Below are 19279 nucleotides of genomic sequence, written 5' to 3'. Positions count from 1 at the left end.
ACATATTTGAATTTATTTCTGCATTTTTCCATAAAATTTTTGCGTGTCTTTATTTTTAATTTCCCCACATTTAAAAAAAATTTTATATTGTATTTTTTAATTTTTCTTCTGTATCTTAGTCACTTTTAAACTTCTGATTTCATAGTTTTTTCAGATTGTTCTAAATTTAAGTTCTTAGCAATCTAATCCTCTTATTTATTGTACACACTGACTCTTGCTTCTGATGAGTTTTTTCCATGTGGGTTTTGGATTCTGAGTCTTTTTTCACTGGAGTTTTACCTGTAAGTTACATGTGACCCTAGAGTAAGAAAGTGTCTTTCCTGAGTACTGTTATATTTGTTTCTGCTTGGCTCCTTCCCTACACCCATCTCCATCCCAGAGCCAATTTTTATGGTCTCTTACAGCACATGTATAGTGTAACCCGAAGCCCAAATTTCTCATTTCTCAAGTCTCAGGCAGGCCGTGATTTCTGCTCCCTCCCTAAGGAAGAGCAGCCTTTCAGTTTTCGTGCCCTCTCTTTCACTGAGGGTGCTGCCATTTAGGGGTTGTGCTCATAAGTAGGTAGTGAGCTCAAGTTCACTGCCTCTTTTAGACTCAGATACGTGGCATAACCCAAGAGATTCTGGTTAGCAGTACGTGCTCACTCTTACCCCGTCCTTGGTAACTTGCTCACCCAGAGCTGTAGTTTTCCAGAGCTCATTGCTGGTGCCTTCAGGCCTCCGCGTCTTCACTTTACATTCAGCTATACATAGGAAATGGTTTTTGTTTTACTTAGCCTTGTTAGGCATGTATAGTAGGCAGAATTTCAGGTTGTTTTAATCTGTAATTTTTCCTAAATCTAGAAATAGAGATTTAGGCCTGACCTGTGGTGGTGCAGTGGATAAAGCGTTGACCCGGAACACTGAGGTCCCTGGTTCGAAACCCTGGGCTTACTTGGTCAAGGCACATATGGGATTTAATGCTTCCTGCTTCTCTCTCCACCTTTCTCTCTTTCTCTCTCACTCTCTCCCCCGCCCCTCACCTCTCTAAAATGAATAATTAATTTAAAATTTTTATATAAAATATTTAAATTGATAAATTAAAATATTGGCATTTAGCTTAAAATGTAGGTTATTTTTAAAAGCATCATGTATTGCATATTTTTCTTCTTTTGGTGATTTTCTTTTCATTGATAACATAGAATAAGCAAGAAGTGACATTGCCATGCACCTTGAATTGTCATAGAGCCACTGAGGAGGGCAGCTCTGATCCATACTACTGCACCTCTTGTGTGTGAGCTTTCCCTCCCCATTCTCCAGCCTGGCCCTCAGTCTGGTTCTGTCTCCACCTGCAGACTCCCTCCACCTGCGTGCTCAGTTTAATTCAGTAAAGGGAAGAGGAGCATTTTGAAGAGCTGCTGGTTTCTAATTGCCTATAGTGAATTCTCCTCCTCTCCATGCCTTTTTTTCAATCATACCCAGAGACCCCTGAGCTTTTTAGAGTCAGCAGAGATGGGACAGAGTCAGAGGGGACACAGTGAGGTGAAGTTAGGAACGTCTCTGCCTTCCGGAGCCCAACTGCACAGATAACTTTGGTGGGACTCATTACCTTCTCTTCTTTCTACATTGTACTACGTTCTACTGATTATATCCAATTGATTGAAGAATGGTGCAATTCAGATTGTTTGCATACAACAAATTCGTATGATATTTTATTTCTCAGTCTGTAGATGTGATGGCATTGCAAGAGAATGCTCTCCCAAGCATTATGTCGGGTCTGCCCCATCTGTGTCTGATCACTGCATATTGATCTCTTTATAGGGAGGAATGATCAATTGGAATCGTCTTTTCCCTCCTTTACGTCAGCGACGAAACATAAACTATCAGGATGGACGGCGGTCTGAGCAACAAACATCTCCTCCCCTGGAGATTTCTGAGGAACAGGTAATCAGTAACATCTGGTACTCATCCTAAACCAGTGCTTCAAACTTCATGCAGTTTTGGTGAACAAGACTTGAAAGAAATCAAGCATAAAAATACAGAGATTGTTGATAGCAGTGAAACTGCCACCTGTCACAGTGATGTATACTTTGGCCTTTATTGGCAACTGTGGGTCTTATGAGTTTGAGGAAGGCATGGTTTAAAAACAAATAGATTATGATCATTTGCTTTAAAATCTATAATACATCACATATACGAGAAACTATTAAAGTTGGTTCCCTACAAGCAGAGAGAGAAGAAAAAGGATGGATGGGGAGAGATTGGTGCTCTTCTGAGTATCTCTTTTGTATGGCTTTGATTTTAGGAATCAAGTCACTGTTTTCCATATTCAAAAAGCAAATTGATAGGGACAACAGTAAATCTAAAAAGAAGCAAATGAATATTTTAAATGAATAACAATCATAGGGGGTAGAGGGGAAATTAATTTCAGCAACTTTTGAACATAATATGCCCTCTGTCTAAAGAAAAAGAAATCTTAAACTGTTTGTATGTTTATTTTTCATAGTGGCATACATATAGCAATTGGGAAATTGTGTTGTATATATTACATATTTCAGCAAATGAGAAAATAGGTTGATCTTACTGTCAAAGAAGGGGCAGGGGGACTACAAAACAGAAGGCAAGGAAGAACCTTGTAGGATTGGACTGGAATTAGAGATATCAGCATAAATTTAAGATTTGAAAAGTATATATGCATTTACATGTATCTTAGCTCTGTCAACTGAAAGGAATCATCAGCAGTGGCATCCCAGGCGCACTGAGCACACTCAGTGCCCAGATCTAGTTTCCAAATACTTTTGCCCATTAAAAAGACCCAGCCCCTTTAGAGAAATGGTGGGCCCCAGGCCCATGGTGAGGAAGGTGCGAAATGGCCTGGACTACCTTATACATAGAATTACGGAAATGCTCCATAACTGAGGGGACATACCACAGTGATCTGGAGACAGCTTGAGGGGTCCCACTGGCCAAATCTGAGACATCATATTTGAGCATCAAAATAAATAATCTCTTCACGGGTAGGGAAGAGGATACCCAAGAGTTCATACTGATACTAAATACATCTGCAAGCGTTAGGGAAATGCTTTTTCTTTCAGTGAAATGTAAAGTAATAAATATAGGAAGAATGATGGTATTGGAAAACCACAGTTTTGCAAGTATCAATTAAAATCTATTCAGGAAAGAATCATCAATATATAAAGAACAGGCTAGGGCCCTGGCCAGTTGGCTCAGTGGTAGATTGTCAGCCCAGCATGTGGAAATTCGATTCCTGGCCAGGGCACACAGAAGGAGCGCCCATCTGCTTCTCCACCCCTCCCCCTCTTATTTCTTTGTCTCTCTCTTCCCCTTCCGCAGCCAAGGCTCCATTGGAAAAAAGTTGGCCTGGGCACTGAGGACGGCTCCATGGTCTATGCCTCAGGAACTAGAATGCCTCTGGTTGCAACAGAGCAGTGCCCCACATGGGCAGAGTATCGCCCCCTGGTGGGCATGCTGGGTGGATCCCGGTCGGGCACATATGGGAGTCTGTCTCTCTGCCTCCCCTCTTCTCACTTCAGAAAAATTAAAATAAATATATAAATAAAAAGGACAGGCTATTTATATAATCTCAAAATCTTATTGAGATTAGATTACTTATTAACTACAAAGGTTACTTATTAATTACAAAGGGGAAAAGTAACTGTACAGTGGAGAACTTGGATACCAGCTTATCAGAATTAACATTACCAATAATAGAACAAAGAGCATGATGGGCATACCCTGGGAAGGACACATCTGTTGTGTGTTACAGTAAAAGGCGCACAACTTTGTTCATAAAGGAAAAGCAGACAGTCCCAACCTGAGAGACATTCCATAAAATACCTGACTTGTATTCTTCAACAATACTGGTGTCACAGACTGCTCCAGATTGAAGGAGACTAGGGTGGCATGCTAACTAATTGTCATCCATGATCCTGGAATGGATTCTATACTGGAAAACAGAGGGGGAAAGGTGAAAGGTTACTGTAGTGTCAGTTGATGAAATTGGACTGTAGATTAGTAGTTTTCTATTAATGTTAAGTTTCTAGAATTACCAACTCTGTACTGACTGGTTAGGAAAAAGAAGATCCTTGTTCTTAGAAAATAAAGTACTAAGGGGTCAAAGGACCTGATGTGTGCGACTTAAATGGCTCAGCAAACACAAGTGTGACGGAGTGCGTATAGACAGAGAGAAGGCAGCTGTGCAGAGTAACTGTTGCTGAGTCTGGAGGAAGAGTAAGCAGGGTAAACTGTTATCAAAAAGTTCCTGTAAATTGGACATTATTTCAAATTAGAGTTTAAAAAATCTAAAAGCAAGTTTATAGCATTACAATAATAACACTTTTCCTTCTGCATATGATGCTTTCTTATGAAAGCAAATTAAGGTCGGCCATCACCTCCTTCATCCCTGTCCCCAGAGTAAAACACCATTTGGAGTCACTTTTTGGCAAAACTGTGTTCTGACTTTGTCTGGATCTCAGGAGGGGCCTCTGGGCAAGGCTCCCACTGTCACGTTTGATTAGGCCACAGTAATGGCTTCTGGAAGAAACCAGTTGGCTGCGTGAGGAACTGATCCAGCCCTTGCCCTGCATCTTCTCAGTGGAGACTGATCATTTCAGCAATTCTTTAGGATTGAGACGTGGATTAAGGAGCTGTAGTTTGTTCATCATTCTCTTCTACCTTTGTTAGAGAATTTCTAGAAAAACTGTTATCCCAAAATAAGAAAATAGAGCCCAATAAGTCAGCATTTGTAAGAGATTAAAAAATAAGCTAATGCTCTCAATTTCAGATAAAAGAAGTAGAGTTCTGTTCCTGTTTACCTCATAGAACCTTGTCCCGTTCTTCATGGAGAGCCGTTAACAGTGTGAGTTATTAAAGGTGAAATAGTTCTTAGTTTGGGTACTTTGTAAAAAAAAAAAAAAAAGGTGTCAAAAAGTGATAATGGGACAATGTGTGGAACTGAACTCTTGAAGGTTCTTTAATGAATCATTTTCGTGATCATTTCATTAACAGTGAGGTTAACGCGTTGTCAGTATCAGTTTAAAATAGCATTCACTTCTTCCTTGCTGTTATGGAAGAGATGTAACTACATGAACGGTTGTTTTTAACATATGCTTCCTTATTCATTGATTTTCTAAACCTTGTTTTTTGTGTGTTTCTTGATTATCCTGAAAATGACTGTTACAGACCATTATTGCATGAAGACACAGAGGCCTCCCTGACATTATTTATTGTGTAGACTCTTGGTAGTTCTTGTGATGGGTGCCAGAGAGACTGTGAAAGATTTTTAAAAGATATTGTTTTTGCCTTTAAGACATTTATAATTAACATTTAGAAATTTATAGTTAATGTATAATCTCATGTTTAGTTTGTTGAGGCTAGACATTATCTAAAATAACGTTGCTAACATTAAGACAGCTTCAATGAAAACATTTTTATGCTTAATTTTGAATTAAATATTCTTGCTATATTTCCTTTGTTTAATATCAGAGTCATGTAATTTTAATGCATCAAGAAACTTGGTAATTTTCTAAACCAAGGAAAAGAGTTAATGATAATTTGATTTTTTTTTCTGATGTAAATAAATACTTTAGGAATTATAATTAGATATGTTTAAGGTAGGAAATGTGGTCCATCTGTTTTGAAAGTAATGAATATTCTAAGAAAGAATGTGCATCCCTTATTAGATCTACTAATAACCTAACATACAGCCACAGAAATTTTTTGCCACCTTTTGTACTTTTGCTTTTTTCAAGTTTCTGGGTTTTTAGATCTTCACAGCGGCCTCCTACTATTTCTCATTGAGCGGACCCCAGGTCCTTTGCCTCCTCATAGCTGCTTGCTGATGCTATTCCAGCCCCTTTTAAAAATAATGTCAACTTGCCCTGGCCGGTTGGCTTAGTGGTAGAGCGTCGGCCTGGCATGCAGGAGTCCCGGGTTCAATTCCCGGCCAGGGCACACAGGAGAAGCGCCCATCTTCTTCTCCACCCCGCCCCCCTCCTTCCTCTGTCTCTGTCTTCCCCTCCCGCAGCCAAGGCTCCATTGGAGCAAAGTTGGCCCGGGTGCTGAGGATGGCTCTGTGGCCTCTGCCTCAGGTGCTAGAATGGCTCTGGTTGCAACAGAACAGTGCCCCAGATGGGCAGAGCATCGCCCCCTGGTGGGCATGCCAGGTGGATCCCGGTGGGGTGCATGCAGGAGTCTGTCTGACTGCCTCCCCGTTTCTAGCTTCAGAAAAATACAAAAATAAAAAATAATGCCAACTCAAACACCACCCTGTGAACTTTTTTTTAAATGCTCAAATGTCTATCTTAAAAATAAGTAGTAGAGTGAAAGTAGGTTTACAGTTGTGAGTATGCGAAACAGAGTTTATTCTTTGTATTATTCTTTATTTATTATTGTATTATTTTCCATACGAACAACTATAAACCTACCTTTGCCCCCCCCATATAGTATTCTATTTCTCTCCTTTCTTTTTTCTTTTTAGCAAGGGGTTTTTATACTACACCCATACTCAAAATTAACAAATAATGAATTTTGTAATACTGGCTTCACTTTTTTTTTTTAATCAAAGGGAGAAAAACTTACCAAAGCGATCTCTCTCAACTTCTCCTCAAGCTTAGAAAATTACCTTTTAGTTTATGCTTAATGGGACACACAGGTAAAATCAGACAAGGAAGTTAAGATTAAACCAAAGCTGAGACTTAACAAACGGAAGGTAAACATGGATTGCTAACAAATTTTGACTTGCTCTCTTCCATTCACATCTGTCCTGCCTTCTAGTTAGCCAACAGTTGTCTACTCTCTGCTCTCCATGGACTAACCTCTGGGCTAGGTTCCTGAAACACAGAGGAAGAGAAGGCAAGTAGTCTGCCCTCAGGTGGTGCAAAGCCCAGTGCCAGGACCCAGGCGAGGAGACAGCTCGAGGCGGCTCTCCGGAGGTGTCCGCATGCTACTGAAACTCAGAGAGGATTGCCAGTGCTAGGAGCGTTAGGGGCAATGGTTTGTAAAAATGTGGTGTGCTGGAAAGCAAATCCAATTTAGGGCAGCACAGGTGAGTGAGGTGGTAATGGAGGGTGACTAGGAGGACAGAGGCACCACCCAGTGAAGGGGCAGGCCAGGCTCCCCAGTGGCCTTTGGTGGTACGTGGACATCTGCTGGTTGGCATTAAGGAACCGGGGCAGGGTTTGAAATAGGGAATTACATCATCAAGTTTCCCTGGAAGATGAACTACCTGGAGGAAGGGGCATATGATAAGCATAACCATGTATGTCATTTCTTCTACCCTTGCCCGGGAGACATGTTACAGTGCGGGTGATTACAAGACTTGCCCAGACGAGGCTTGTTACCACACAGTGCGTTTATAAGACATGTGATCCGTTGTGTGGATCCCATGCATGTTCTCTGAGCTATCCATTAGCCCAAGTGGGAGAGACTGGTTTTAAAACACACAAAATATTTTTTGTCTTAGCTGGTAAACAGAAAAAATGTATTAAATATAAAAGACTCTAAGTCTCAGTGAGGTTCTCTTCCTACTGTCTCTGAAAACCCACTAACTCCAAAGTACCTGGTAAAACAATCTTCCCCCTAATAGGTATTTGTTCTGAGGTGTGCTTTATGCTTCTGCTCTGCATACTTAGAGTTGCAGTGAGCTGGGCATTGGTCTGGTAACTTGCACATTGATAAACGGTGAGCTCCATGGGGGGCGATACCCTTCTCGCTTCCCACCCAGCACTACCCTGACACGTAGAAGGTGCCCTGGAAGCAGTGAGGGCAGGGCTGACTGTGCAGGTGTGGTCAGTGGGCTTCTCCTTCAAAAAAATACTTGTCTTCACTTAAAAATGTGTTTGAGAGTGGCACTATATCAGACCTCTCCTCTAATGCTGGTAGCCTGAAAATGTTGTTTTCTAAGAAAATACCAAAGTTTAAATGTTTTAGAATGGAATATTGGGTGATAATCAGATAATTAACCAACTTTTGGGCCGTGCCTAATTCCGCAGGACTCTGTAAAAGGTGTAAGCAAAGGAGCTACTCTAGCCTGCGCCACGGGCCTTCTCAGGACCAAATCCGAACCAGGCAGAAGAGTGCAAAGATAAGGGGCCACTGAGCAGCCTGCAGCTGGGCAGGGATATAAAATAGCCAGAAACAGTTCACTCAGCTAACAGGCGTGATCACAGGAGGTCAGCAATTCTAAAGAGGAGAGAGTGGTCCAGCGATAGGGAAGGGCCGCCCCTCACCCACGGAGCTGTGACAGAGAGCTCGAGTCAGGTCAGTGGGGGGGTGGGGGAGGAGGCCCACCCTGGTAGGAAACAAATCCTAGTTAAATGAAGGGGAGAGAAGGGTGAGCCACATCTCCCATAGCTCATCCTGGCAGGTTAATGTGTCCCCAAGAGGTCACCAGCCGCAAGTGGGCAGCCAGCACGGGATTGGCTGAGGCCACCTTCCAGGTGGACATCACTTTCTGCAAGTGTCAAAATTTGGGAAGTAAGAGCCAAAAAAAAATTTGTTTTTGACGCTGTTAGCTGAAGGGAAGTTAAAGAAAACCACAGTCTTGTTTGAACAAAACAAGCGGAGGAGTATTTCACTGAGAGGAATTACTGTAAATCTCATTGGAGTGAATATCCTGTTTAACTTGCCTCAAAGAGTAGTTGATTTTCAAGTAGAATGCCAAGTGGGAATTCTCCTGAGATAGTAGGGAACACATATCTCAATTGTAGAGGATGTGTTTTTGGGTTTGTTTTTTTAAGGGAAACTGACACATTTATCTCCATCTCTGTATGTTTTTTCTCATTCAGCGCAGTCTCTTTGAAAAGCATATGGTAGGAACACTGTATTCCCCCTTGCTCTTTGGAACACTGTCAGGAGATGGTGATGCCACTCTCCTGTGGTGCCTCCTCCTACCCCGAGTTCCTGAACTTCGGGCTGGCCAGCTGTGGGGCTGTTGCTCACAGGGCCTCAGGAGGTTGCTGAGAGGTTGGTGACGAAGAGCAGCTGACAGTTAAAGGTTACTAGGGCCCTGGCCGGTTGGCTCAGCGGTAGAGTGTCGGCCTGGCGTGCAGGGGACCCAGGTTCGATTCCCGGCCAGGGCACATAGGAGAAGCGCCCATTTGCTTCTCCACCCCCCCTCCTTCCTCTCTGTTTCTCTCTTCCCCTCCCGCAGCCAAGGCTCCATTGGAGCAAAGATGGCCCGGGCGCTGGGGATGGCTCCTTGGCCGCTGCCCCAGGCACTAGAGTGGCTCTGGTCTCGGCAGAGAGACACCTCGGAGGGGCAGAGCATCGCCCCCTGGTGGGCAGAGCTTCGCCCCTGGTGGGCGTGCCAGGTGGATCCCGGTTGGGCGCATGCAGGAGTCTGTCTGACTGTCTCTCCCCGTTTCCAGCTTCAGAAAAATACAAAAAAAAAAAAAAAGTTACTAGGAGGGACCTTCCACAGATGTGTGTTCATCCCAGTGATAAGGCTAAGCTGGAGTCTCAGTACTTGCCCTTCCTTAAGTCTGATGAGCCCCTGAGCCTTGCCTCTAGGAAGTCAAGTTTTCAGTTAGAAAAACCAGGCATTTCTGGAGAAGTTACATTTGGGTAATTTTAGTTGTGAATAAGTTGATGTGGAAGACAGGAAAAGCATTAACACTATTTGGCTGTTAGTCCAACGTCACCTGGTTTCTAAAAGCAGAGAAAAGGATCGTCTAGGTTTTAGACGAGAAACCAAGATGAACTCTATTCTGCTGTCTTGTGGTGAGAATTTTTAGACAGAAGCTTCCCTGTGACGCGCAGCTGAAGGAGGAAGGTACTGACTGCTCTGAAACAGAAGGAATGAGATGCTTTTTGGAAAATTCCTTTGGGGCATTTTTTAAGTTTTCCATACAGACTATTTTGTGCTGGTCTCGGCCTAGCAATAATCATCAGGAAATTTAAAAAATATATAAGTTTATTACTTACAAGACCTAGAAATAACGTAGCACTCCTGGGGCCACCCAGTAAAGTCCACAATAGGGAGTGAGAGGTGGGGTTGGGGTGAAGGAAGGCAGGCTTGCGCATGGGCCTGGGTTCTGTTTTCTTATTGGGGTCGAGAGTGGGGGCCTAGGGTTTTACAGGCTGGCTTGCTCTTGGTGAATTTAAAACATAAGAGTGGGAATTTAAGGTGCAGGATAGAAAAGACAAGTATCCCAAATGGTCTATTATTGAAATCAACCAGGATCTCTAAAACAAAGGAGCTTCAGCTGAGGGGAGGCAGCCTGGCTCTCTGTCTAGTCCTGTGGCCGGCCCTGCGAGTATTCCAGACGGCCCTCACAGAGGTGGGTGGCTGGGCCCTCGGCTGAGGGGAGGCAGCCTGGCTCTGTATCTAGTCCTGTGGCCGGCCCTGCGAGTATTCCAGACGGCCCTCACAGAGGTGGGTGGCTGGGCCCTCGGCTGAGGGGAGGCAGCCTGGCTCTCTGTCTAGTCCTGTGGCCGGCCCTGCGAGTATTCCAGACGGCCCTCACAGAGGTGGGTGGCTGGGCCCTCGGCTGAGGGGAGGCAGCCTGGCTCTGTATCTAGTCCTGTGGCCAGCCCTGCGAGTATTCCAGACGGCCCTCACAGAGGTGGGTGGCTGGGCCCTCGGAGCTGAAGTTAGACACCTGCATTTCAAGAGAGAGAGAAAGGAGAAAACAGCTGTCAGGGCTTATGCTCCAGACTTCTGCAAACCCTCCCAGTCAGTACTGAGTGAGACATGTGTTTGCCTTGATCATGACTTGCTTACATCCAAGTGTCTCTACCTTAGCATCTTCTTTTCCAGAATTCTAAGTGTTTTACTAGCTTTCTCATTTTGTTTCCAAGATGTTTATTAGTCGTCTTCCCCCAACAACGGTTAATTTCTTAAAGAACTTACACTCTTTTTCTGACCCGTGCCCAAGCGCCTTGTGTGTGCCACGTTCTGTGTTGGGTGGGAAACCAGGGAGGCTTGGTACCAGCCCTCATGGAGCTCACAGTCTGCCAGGGGAAACGCGATCTTAAGTCACTAGCCCCACCCTTGAGGTTACTTGGAGCATGTCTTAAAGCAGTGCTGAAGTGGGATAGTCTGTAAGTAGTTGTTGAATTAATGATATTCCTGTAGTTTCACAACTTTATTGAAACTGATCAGGGTGTAGTTTTATCTTCTGGTTAAATAAAGTATCAAGAGATTTTCCACTGAAATTTTCTCTTCCCCTTGGATACTGAATCTGAGCTGGGTAACAGATGGTTCCCGTTACAATAGCTGAACTAAAATGATAGGAAACAGCCTGTAGAGAAAACAAATCAGGTTTCCATTGTGACTTAACATATTTAGTAATATAGATGCTTTGGGTGGGGAGGGTGGTAAACTGAAGATCTATAAATACTATTATTTATATAATTATCGGAATTGAATATTTCCTAGAATTTATACAGATATAAAGTAAGTTGTTTCCAGGAGTCACTGAAATAATGTGGGCTTTTTGATAGAATGTTATGTTTACCTTTTAAAAAGAAGATTTTTCCCATCTTTCTGACTTTGCTTGTTCTCATCACATTCGTTTTCTTAGTCCAATTCTTGTTTATACTATTTAAACCTTAGAAATAAGTGGTAGCAAAATTCACCTGCACTTGTTTCTAAGTGTGGCTGTATTTAGCCATGGCAGTTGGTGTGCGTGCGGGCATCCTTAGCTGTGGGGCAGTGTTTAAGCAGGTTCTTGTCACCTGGAGGAGCGTCGGCCTTTCCCTTGGTCGCGATGACCAAGGTCCCAGGAGGGGTGGCTTTCCTGCTCCAAGACGTCCTCCCAGGCACTGTGTGCTAGCCGTGCCCTCTCTGAAAAACGTGCCTGTGTTTGATGGTTTGTAAAAGGCACATCAGTTCTTTGACCAACAAAGGATATAAAACTAGTGAAGTGGAAGCAGTTAAAGCAAATGCTAAAAACAAAACCCCAGGGTGGTTTCGTCATGCTGTCAGTTTTGTCAGTCTGAACTGAGACCTGAGAAGTTCAGAGGGAGGGATCTTCACACGCCAGGGCCCAATCACTGTCCAGCAGGATAGTAATCATCAGAAGAGTCTCGCTTACTGAGCACCTGTTATGTGCCAGTCACTGTTCTAGGCCTTTCACGCATGTGTCTCTTATTCTCAAAATTGAGAAAGCTGAGAGCTGAGGCATTAGTCCCTACCTAGGGGCACACAGTGAATCTGAGGCCACCTGAAGCCTGACTCCATGGCTCAGGAGTGCCACTGACTGGGTTCCCACCTGCCATCGTGTTGGCCGGGATTGTTCTCTCGAACTTGAGTCAGATCGAAAACAGCTGCTGGTCTACACTATGTTTTTATTTTAAGGAATTGTAAGCTCATGGAATCTTGTCCATATTTTGCTTACCTGACCACAGGTCTGCAAGGGCCTTGAGTTTCTCTTTCTGCTATTTGATCACAGGAACTTGTGTGAAGCATACACAGAGACAGTAACAAATTGCACTAGGATTGGGCTAGCTGGGCCTCCTAGTACAGATAAATATTGAGGTGCACAACGGTAACTGTTAGTATCTTACCCAAGACAGCTGTAGATGCCTGCTCTCTCTGTTGCTGGGTTAGGTTCCAGCCCTTATCTTCTGCTCTGTGAACTGCTGCACCACCAGAGAGGGGACAGCAGCAGAAAGCAAGGCTAGCTTTCAGGGTTATGGGGTTCTATCCAGACACTGCCCCCTGCAGACGGGGAGCAGTTAGAAAACACTGTCAGAACCACTCTTTCTTTACTTCTCGTCTTTTCTGACTAATTACTATTCACATACCCAAGCCCAAACATGAATTTCATTCTCCATGGATGTTTACAGCTTTGGACACTAGGGAAAACTTACAGATACCCTTTCTTAGTGTAATTATTCAGTGTTTGAAAAGAAAAAACTATGTTAACACTTCTGCTTCATAAGTCTCTTCATCTGGTTGAAGTACCAGCAATAAAATTTTGTAATCACACTTGTCTTCTCACCCTTAAAAAACTCAGAAAGCTCCAAAGCCAACTGTGGCTAACGGGGCATGATTGCCAGCCTTTAGAACAAAGAGCCAGCACTACAAGCTTGTAACAACAAAGATTCTGTGAAAATGTTTGAAAAAGACCTGGCTCAGTTGTCAAAACCAGCGGCGTTGCACGTGTGGTTGTATGTGAGAGAATGAACTCAGGAGAAGCGTCACCTGTGGAAAAAGCTTTTCTCCTCACACCATATGTCACTTACACGACCTGGGACACATCCCAGCCTTCCCAGACCTGAGGGCAAGTTCCGCAAGTCCTGGGCCTGTAGAGCACTCGGCTCTGTCGTGGTGGCCTGTGTGGCCAGCCTCTCATCAACATCTTCTGGAAGGGCTGTAGACTTGAAATCATGATTTACCAAAATATACATAGACTTGTTCCTGCTAGCTAGGTACAAGAAGCAGCCTGCCAGTCCTTAACTATGCTTAAAGTACTAAGGTGACAGAGATAATAATGTAGTGTTTGCCACCTGGTTCACCACTGTTAAGAATGGCCATACTGTTGTGCCTGGGATGTTTGTGGATAACAGAATGAGGGCAGGTAGAGCTGCCTCCCTCCTCACTGGGCTACATTGATTCCACTAAAGATAATATACTGCTCACAAAAATTAGGGGAGATTTCAAAATGAATATGAAGTGATAAAGAAGAAACATTTGATCATTTTTATTAAACAGGAACATCAGAAAAGCAAGTAAGTTTGGTTATGCAAATGAGATACAAAGCCAACTTTTATTTTATTGGTGAAAATGCTCTATACAAAAGCTGAAAGTACTGGAGTATCTGCACGTTCCCTGATCTCCTAATTTTTGTGAGCAGTGTAGTTCTTTGTCCTGGCCAGATAGCTTGGTTGGTTAGAGTGTCATCTCCAAGCATAGAGGTTGCCTGTTCCATCCGTGGTCTGGGCACATACAGGAACAGATCGATGTTCCTGTCTTTCTTTCTCTCACTAAAATCAATCAATAAAATTTTTTTTAAAGATAGTGATCTTTAACTGAACTAATCATAATAAACAGAATACAAGGTTTATTTCAATTCAGGAGTAGAAATAAATTAGTAAGATTACCTAGATCAGGCCCTGGCCTGTTGGCTCAGTGGTAGAGCATCGGCCTGGCATGTGGAAGTCCCAGGCACATGGGAGAAGCACCCATCTGCTTCTCCACCCTTCCCCCTCTCCTTCCTCTCTGTCTCTCTCTTCCCCTCCTGCAGCCAAGGCTCCGCTGGAGCAAAGTTGGCCCGGGCGCTGAGGATGGCTCCACAGCCTCTGCCTCAGGCTCTAGAATGGCTCCAGCCACAACAGAGCAACACCCCAGATGGACAGAGCATTGGCCCCTGGTGGGCATGCTGGGTGGATCCCAGTTGGGCGCATGCAGGATTCTGTTTGCCTCTCCACTTCTCACTTCAGAAAAATACAAAAACAAAAAAAGATTATCTAGCTCAGTGAGATGGTTTCTTCCCCATGATATGCATTCAACGCAAGTCCTGTTCAGGGTAGAGAAAGCAAGGTGAGTAATACTCAGTTGAGATGGCCCCAAGGAAAGGGGAAAGTGTGGATTCAGAGAATTGAATGGCAAAATGATGTTTCATGTCTGGTAGAAGCCTAAAATAGATTTTCAAACAGATAACTTGTGAACGTTAAAGAGAGTGTTGTGGTCTGAAGGCACCAAACTGATTCTGTTGACACAGGATGTCACTAAGACATTTGACAATATCTCACCTTAAGAGATATGTTGGTGATATGTGCAATGGATAATAATGCAAATTGGGTTTGAAACTGATTAAAAATCTCTAACAAAATGTTGATTAGCCACTAAACTAGAAAAGGAGGTCTCTGGTGAGTTCTGGGCTCTTTGATCATGCCTGCCTGACATTTTTATCAGTAATAACTTGAATGACATTGTAGAGGTTTGCTAGAATTTGGGGATGGTCCAAGCTTAAGGGGGCTGATTAACATAGCAGACAACAGAATTTACACTGAAAATACTTTTGGTTGGCTACTAAATGATTAGAGAAAATTTAACAGTGCCGTGTACAGTCCTAACCCTGAAAGATCAACTGGAAACTCACCGGGCAGGCTTTGAGAAGCCCGGCTTGAGAGCATTTTGTGTGAAAATACCTGGGGGTGTCTAGCAGGCCCCCACTTAACTGGCCACCACTGTATGATGTACCTACATACAAAAGGACATGTACACACAAATACACACATAATGCTGCTACAGCATTCCTCTATGGTAACGTCTAGCTGCCCTTTACTCTGGTCAGATCATGCCAGTGGTACTGTACTCCATTTTGGGTACCGATTCTGAGATGGCATAAGTGGGCACTGGAAGGTGAGGGGCTGGGCTGGAAGGTGCCGGATGTTGAAACACAGGAATGAACAGGAGCAGCCAGGGCTCTTCTCAGAAGGCTGGCAGGACAGTGAGAGGGAGAAGCAGGCAACCCTACAAATACAGGTGAAAGTCACAGCATGAGGACAGGACAGACATGGGAAAGGATCTCGGGATCCCCTGGATGAAGAGGAGTTAACCAGGCCAAGGGCAAAAGGAAGAGCGTTCCAGCAGAGGAAACAGCAGCAGGCGGGGGACAGCGCCATGGGGCCGGGCACAGACCAGGAGTGGGATGCCGGCCTAGAGAAGTGAAGGGTTGCAGGGTTTGGGGGAGCAGGAGGCGGCCTTCAGACCCTGAAAGTGCTTCCTGCAGAGATGGGAACAGGGGCAGGGCAGTCTTCTCTTACTTCAAAGGCAACATTAGGATATTTGCCGTCCCCTGGAGGACTTGGGTTTGAGGAAGAACTCTGCCTCTTGGCCATGACTGAAGACTGTGCATGATACTCTTGAAAAAGTGGTTCTTTCCTTGAAAGGGGAATGAAACTGGAAGATTCCTGCCCTCTGTTCTGTCCATACTGTCCACCGACCTGGGGAGCTGAGCTGGAAATTGCCCGCAGGCACTGACCTTTCCTTTAGAAAACAGCTGTCAGGTTTCTGACCACAGCCCACTGCATGCCTGCGTGTGAATAAAGAGAACTGAAATGAACTTTTATGGAAGGAAGACCCTCACTCTATGCAACTTTTCACCCTAGACTTAACCCACTAACTGTTCATGACTCATGAATGAGTAGTCACAGCTTCAATCTGAAAAACACTGGCTAGAACCCCAGCTTCTGAGAAGTGTCTCTGCCTGCCCTGTGGGGTGGGTTACCCTTTCTGTAATGCTTCATGAGGAACAAGGGTCTGGGGGCCTGGGCGGTCCCCAGGAAGTTACTCCCATCTCTTCCCCTGCCAGCTGCCCACGGTGCTCTGCACCTGCTTCCTCTCCTGCGTCATTTGGGGCCTCCCACGCCCTGCTCCCTCCTCCGGCCACCCCACGCTCACACACACACACACCTTGCTGCCCCTAAGCAGGGAAGGAGGCAGTATCAGGCGTTCTCTTTCCACTGGGGCACTCAGCACATTGTTTTCTACAGGAAGGGTTAGAAAGGGTGATAAAGTCCTCAGTCCACAGTGGCCTCTTTAACCAGCATATTGTTGGAAATCTCCACATTTGTATAGTACCATATTTCACTATGTATTATTGCAAATGTATATTGTAATATAAGTACAAAAAAATAGATGCTTTTGACTCATCCAGGGTCGTACATATTTTTTTTCATACATTTTAAAACGGGAAAATAGGTTACAAGTAAACTTTAGTATCTGTGCCAATTTTGACATTGGAGACTGCCTATATATAAAAGTACAGGAAACCTCTGTGTTCACAGATTCAGGATTTGTGGTCAAGAAAATGCAAGCCTCGTCTTCCCTACCCTTGTGGCTTTAGCTACCTCCTCCTCGTGGTTCTGCCCCTAGCGTCACCCCTCCCCTTCACACACAGCTGCTGCTGCCTACAGGGCCCCGGGGCACATGTTGTGGCTAATGTGAAATGCTGAAGAGGTATGGTCATCCATAGGACTTTCTCTGGCTGTGTGTGTGTGATGCCAAAAATGTAAAGGCATTTTTATGGTCAGGGTCTGCCACCATCGGGGATAAGTCTTCAGGTAAACAGTTGTTCAAACACAGGAGGAAATGCAACCTGATGTGTTAGTCCTCAGGAATCACGTCTGGCACTGAAGGAGTGTGGAGAGGCAGGTGAGCGGGGGCTGCGTGCACAGACCTGCTTTCCAGCCCCATGAGCTCAGCCACCCCCTGCTCATTCTGGCAGGTCTCGTGGCCCTGGCACCCATTCCTCATCTCTAAAAGGAGGACTAAATGAGATAATACATATCTGTTGGCTATATTTAATTAGAACTTTAAAATGTTGTACCTGTTATTTTTGAACATATGATTTCACACTGAAATGAAAATTAGGGGGGTTTTTTTTGCAGGGGTGCAGGGGCTTCAGCCTGTCTTTCACATGAGGAACATTTGGGGGCTGGTGGACTAGTGGCAGTGTCGTCAGCCTCACCGGGTTTCTGGTTTTGTTTCTGTTCAGGTTGCCCGGCTCATGGAGATGGGATTTTCCAGAGGTGATGCTTTGGAAGCACTGAGAGCGTCAAATAATGACCTGAATGTGGCGACCAACTTCCTGCTGCAGCACTGACGGTCCCCACAGACAACACTGGGACGAGCCAAGCCGCTGACCACAGCGAGTGCTGTCCCTGCTACCACATCAGCCCAGGACCCTGCGCACTCTGGCTGACATTCTCATGTCCTCTTGGGCAAAGGGTGGATCCCACTGTTTTCTCCCTCAATTCCAAGAACGTTACTGTTAGAGCATCAAAAATAAGTTTTGATACTCTTAAGATAAGTTTGCCATTAAATTAGCATGTATTTTCTATCTATATTTTTTTTATTGGATGTTTTCCTTAGTTTGGAGAATTATCACTCATTATTAATGTGTTTTAAATGCATTAAAATTACAGCTATCTGCAAGCAGTTGAATGGCACTCCAGATGGGAAATTACTGCTATTTTAATATTTTTTTGTAGTTGTTAAAATGCGTCGTCCTATATTATATCTGATTATAAATGCCATAAAAGGAGAGAGGGAAATGTTATTCAGAACAGATATGTCAAATTATCCTTTGTGGACTTTCTTCATTGCTATTTTTTTTTTCTCAAATTTGCTTTCAAACCTCAGTGGCTACTCATTGGCCACACTTCCAAGGAGGTGAGCAGCACCTACCTGCTGCTCACAGCATTGGCCAGGCCTAGGTGATGAGGGAGAAACAGAACTAAATCCTACTCCACATCGTTCCAGCCCATTCCTGTCCAGGGGATTTTTCCCAACTCCTCCCCACTTCCATTAAAATATAATGATAATTACCGAGTCTGGGTTCTGGACTACTCAATGAAACTTATATGGAATTAACTTTGCTTAGAATATCCAGTTACCCACTCTGGTTAGGGATGAAAATGGGACAAAGAGGAAACAAATGACAGTGGGCAGGCTGGAGCAATATCGGGCTGGTTCAGGGGTTGACTGGGATCTGTGCGTAAGGCAGAATAGAATGCAGAGAATGCCATTACGGAGAGAGGTGGGGAAGGATGGAAGTGGCTGAGCCTGAAAAGATCTAAAGCAAAGTAACTTCTTAAGATTTAAGGAAATCGTACAGTGATTGTGATCTGCCAAATGAGCAGAAATGTATCAAATTGATGTAAATTTGGACATGTATGATACTTATAATAAAGTTTTTAATGTACATTACTTTTGGTATTTTTTATTAGACTTACCTAAATAAAACTTTGTTCTAGGCTATACTATTTACCATGTAGCATCCATAAAAAAATTACCAGACTTCTCATCTTTTTTCAGAATATTCAGGTGTTGTTGTTTTTTTTAAGTGTCAGAAGCCCCTTTGGTCCTGCAAATAAGACTGGACCCTGAGGCCCAGTCTTAGGTTTGTCAGGGCCATCAGCTGCTTAGAATGGGGTTGATATGACTTTCTAGGAGCCCTGTTGTTCCCCAAGCACAGGTTGTATGGACGTCGACAGAAGTGGGGATGTCCTCAACTGCATTCACTGACCAAGGGTACATACAAGACCACCTGAGAGTGTGCTAACAGTGTATTCATGGATGACCCCTGAGGCAAATCTAAATCCACCCTTTGCACTTCCTATGCAAAAGGTCTCAGGAAAGAATAACTGTACCCCAATATACACTCTCCTAGGTTCTTTCTCATCTTCAAACAGCACCTGACAAAATAAAGCCAAACCAGTGTTAAAATTCTCACTAACTTGAGACTTTTTATTGCTTCTCTCCCAGAGAGTAAGGAACAAAGAGCCCCACTGTAGGAATCACAATGTGAGGCCTAAACTAGAAA

The 19279-nt window shown here is 44.1% G+C and overlaps 1 protein-coding gene across 2 annotated transcripts in view; it reads left to right on the top strand.

Annotated features, from left to right (window-relative positions):
• UBAC2 (UBA domain containing 2) overlaps positions 1-18663 on the top strand; it is a 241561-nt gene extending 222898 nt beyond the window's left edge. For both annotated transcript variants that reach the window (XM_066236660.1, XM_066236659.1), the window contains 2 exons: positions 1800-1922; positions 17450-18663. In XM_066236660.1, the coding sequence (XP_066092757.1) occupies positions 1800-1922; positions 17450-17557 (231 nt within the window). In that variant the 3' untranslated portion in view covers positions 17558-18663. The remainder of the gene's footprint in view (positions 1-1799; positions 1923-17449) is intronic.
• The last annotated feature ends 616 nt before the right edge of the window (positions 18664-19279 follow it).

This window comes from Saccopteryx bilineata, chromosome 6, assembly GCF_036850765.1.
Source record: "Saccopteryx bilineata isolate mSacBil1 chromosome 6, mSacBil1_pri_phased_curated, whole genome shotgun sequence".
NCBI classification, from domain to species: domain Eukaryota; kingdom Metazoa; phylum Chordata; class Mammalia; order Chiroptera; family Emballonuridae; genus Saccopteryx; species Saccopteryx bilineata.
The sequence above is the reverse complement of the archived record's forward strand: the minus strand, read 5'-3'. Positions and strand labels throughout refer to the sequence as shown.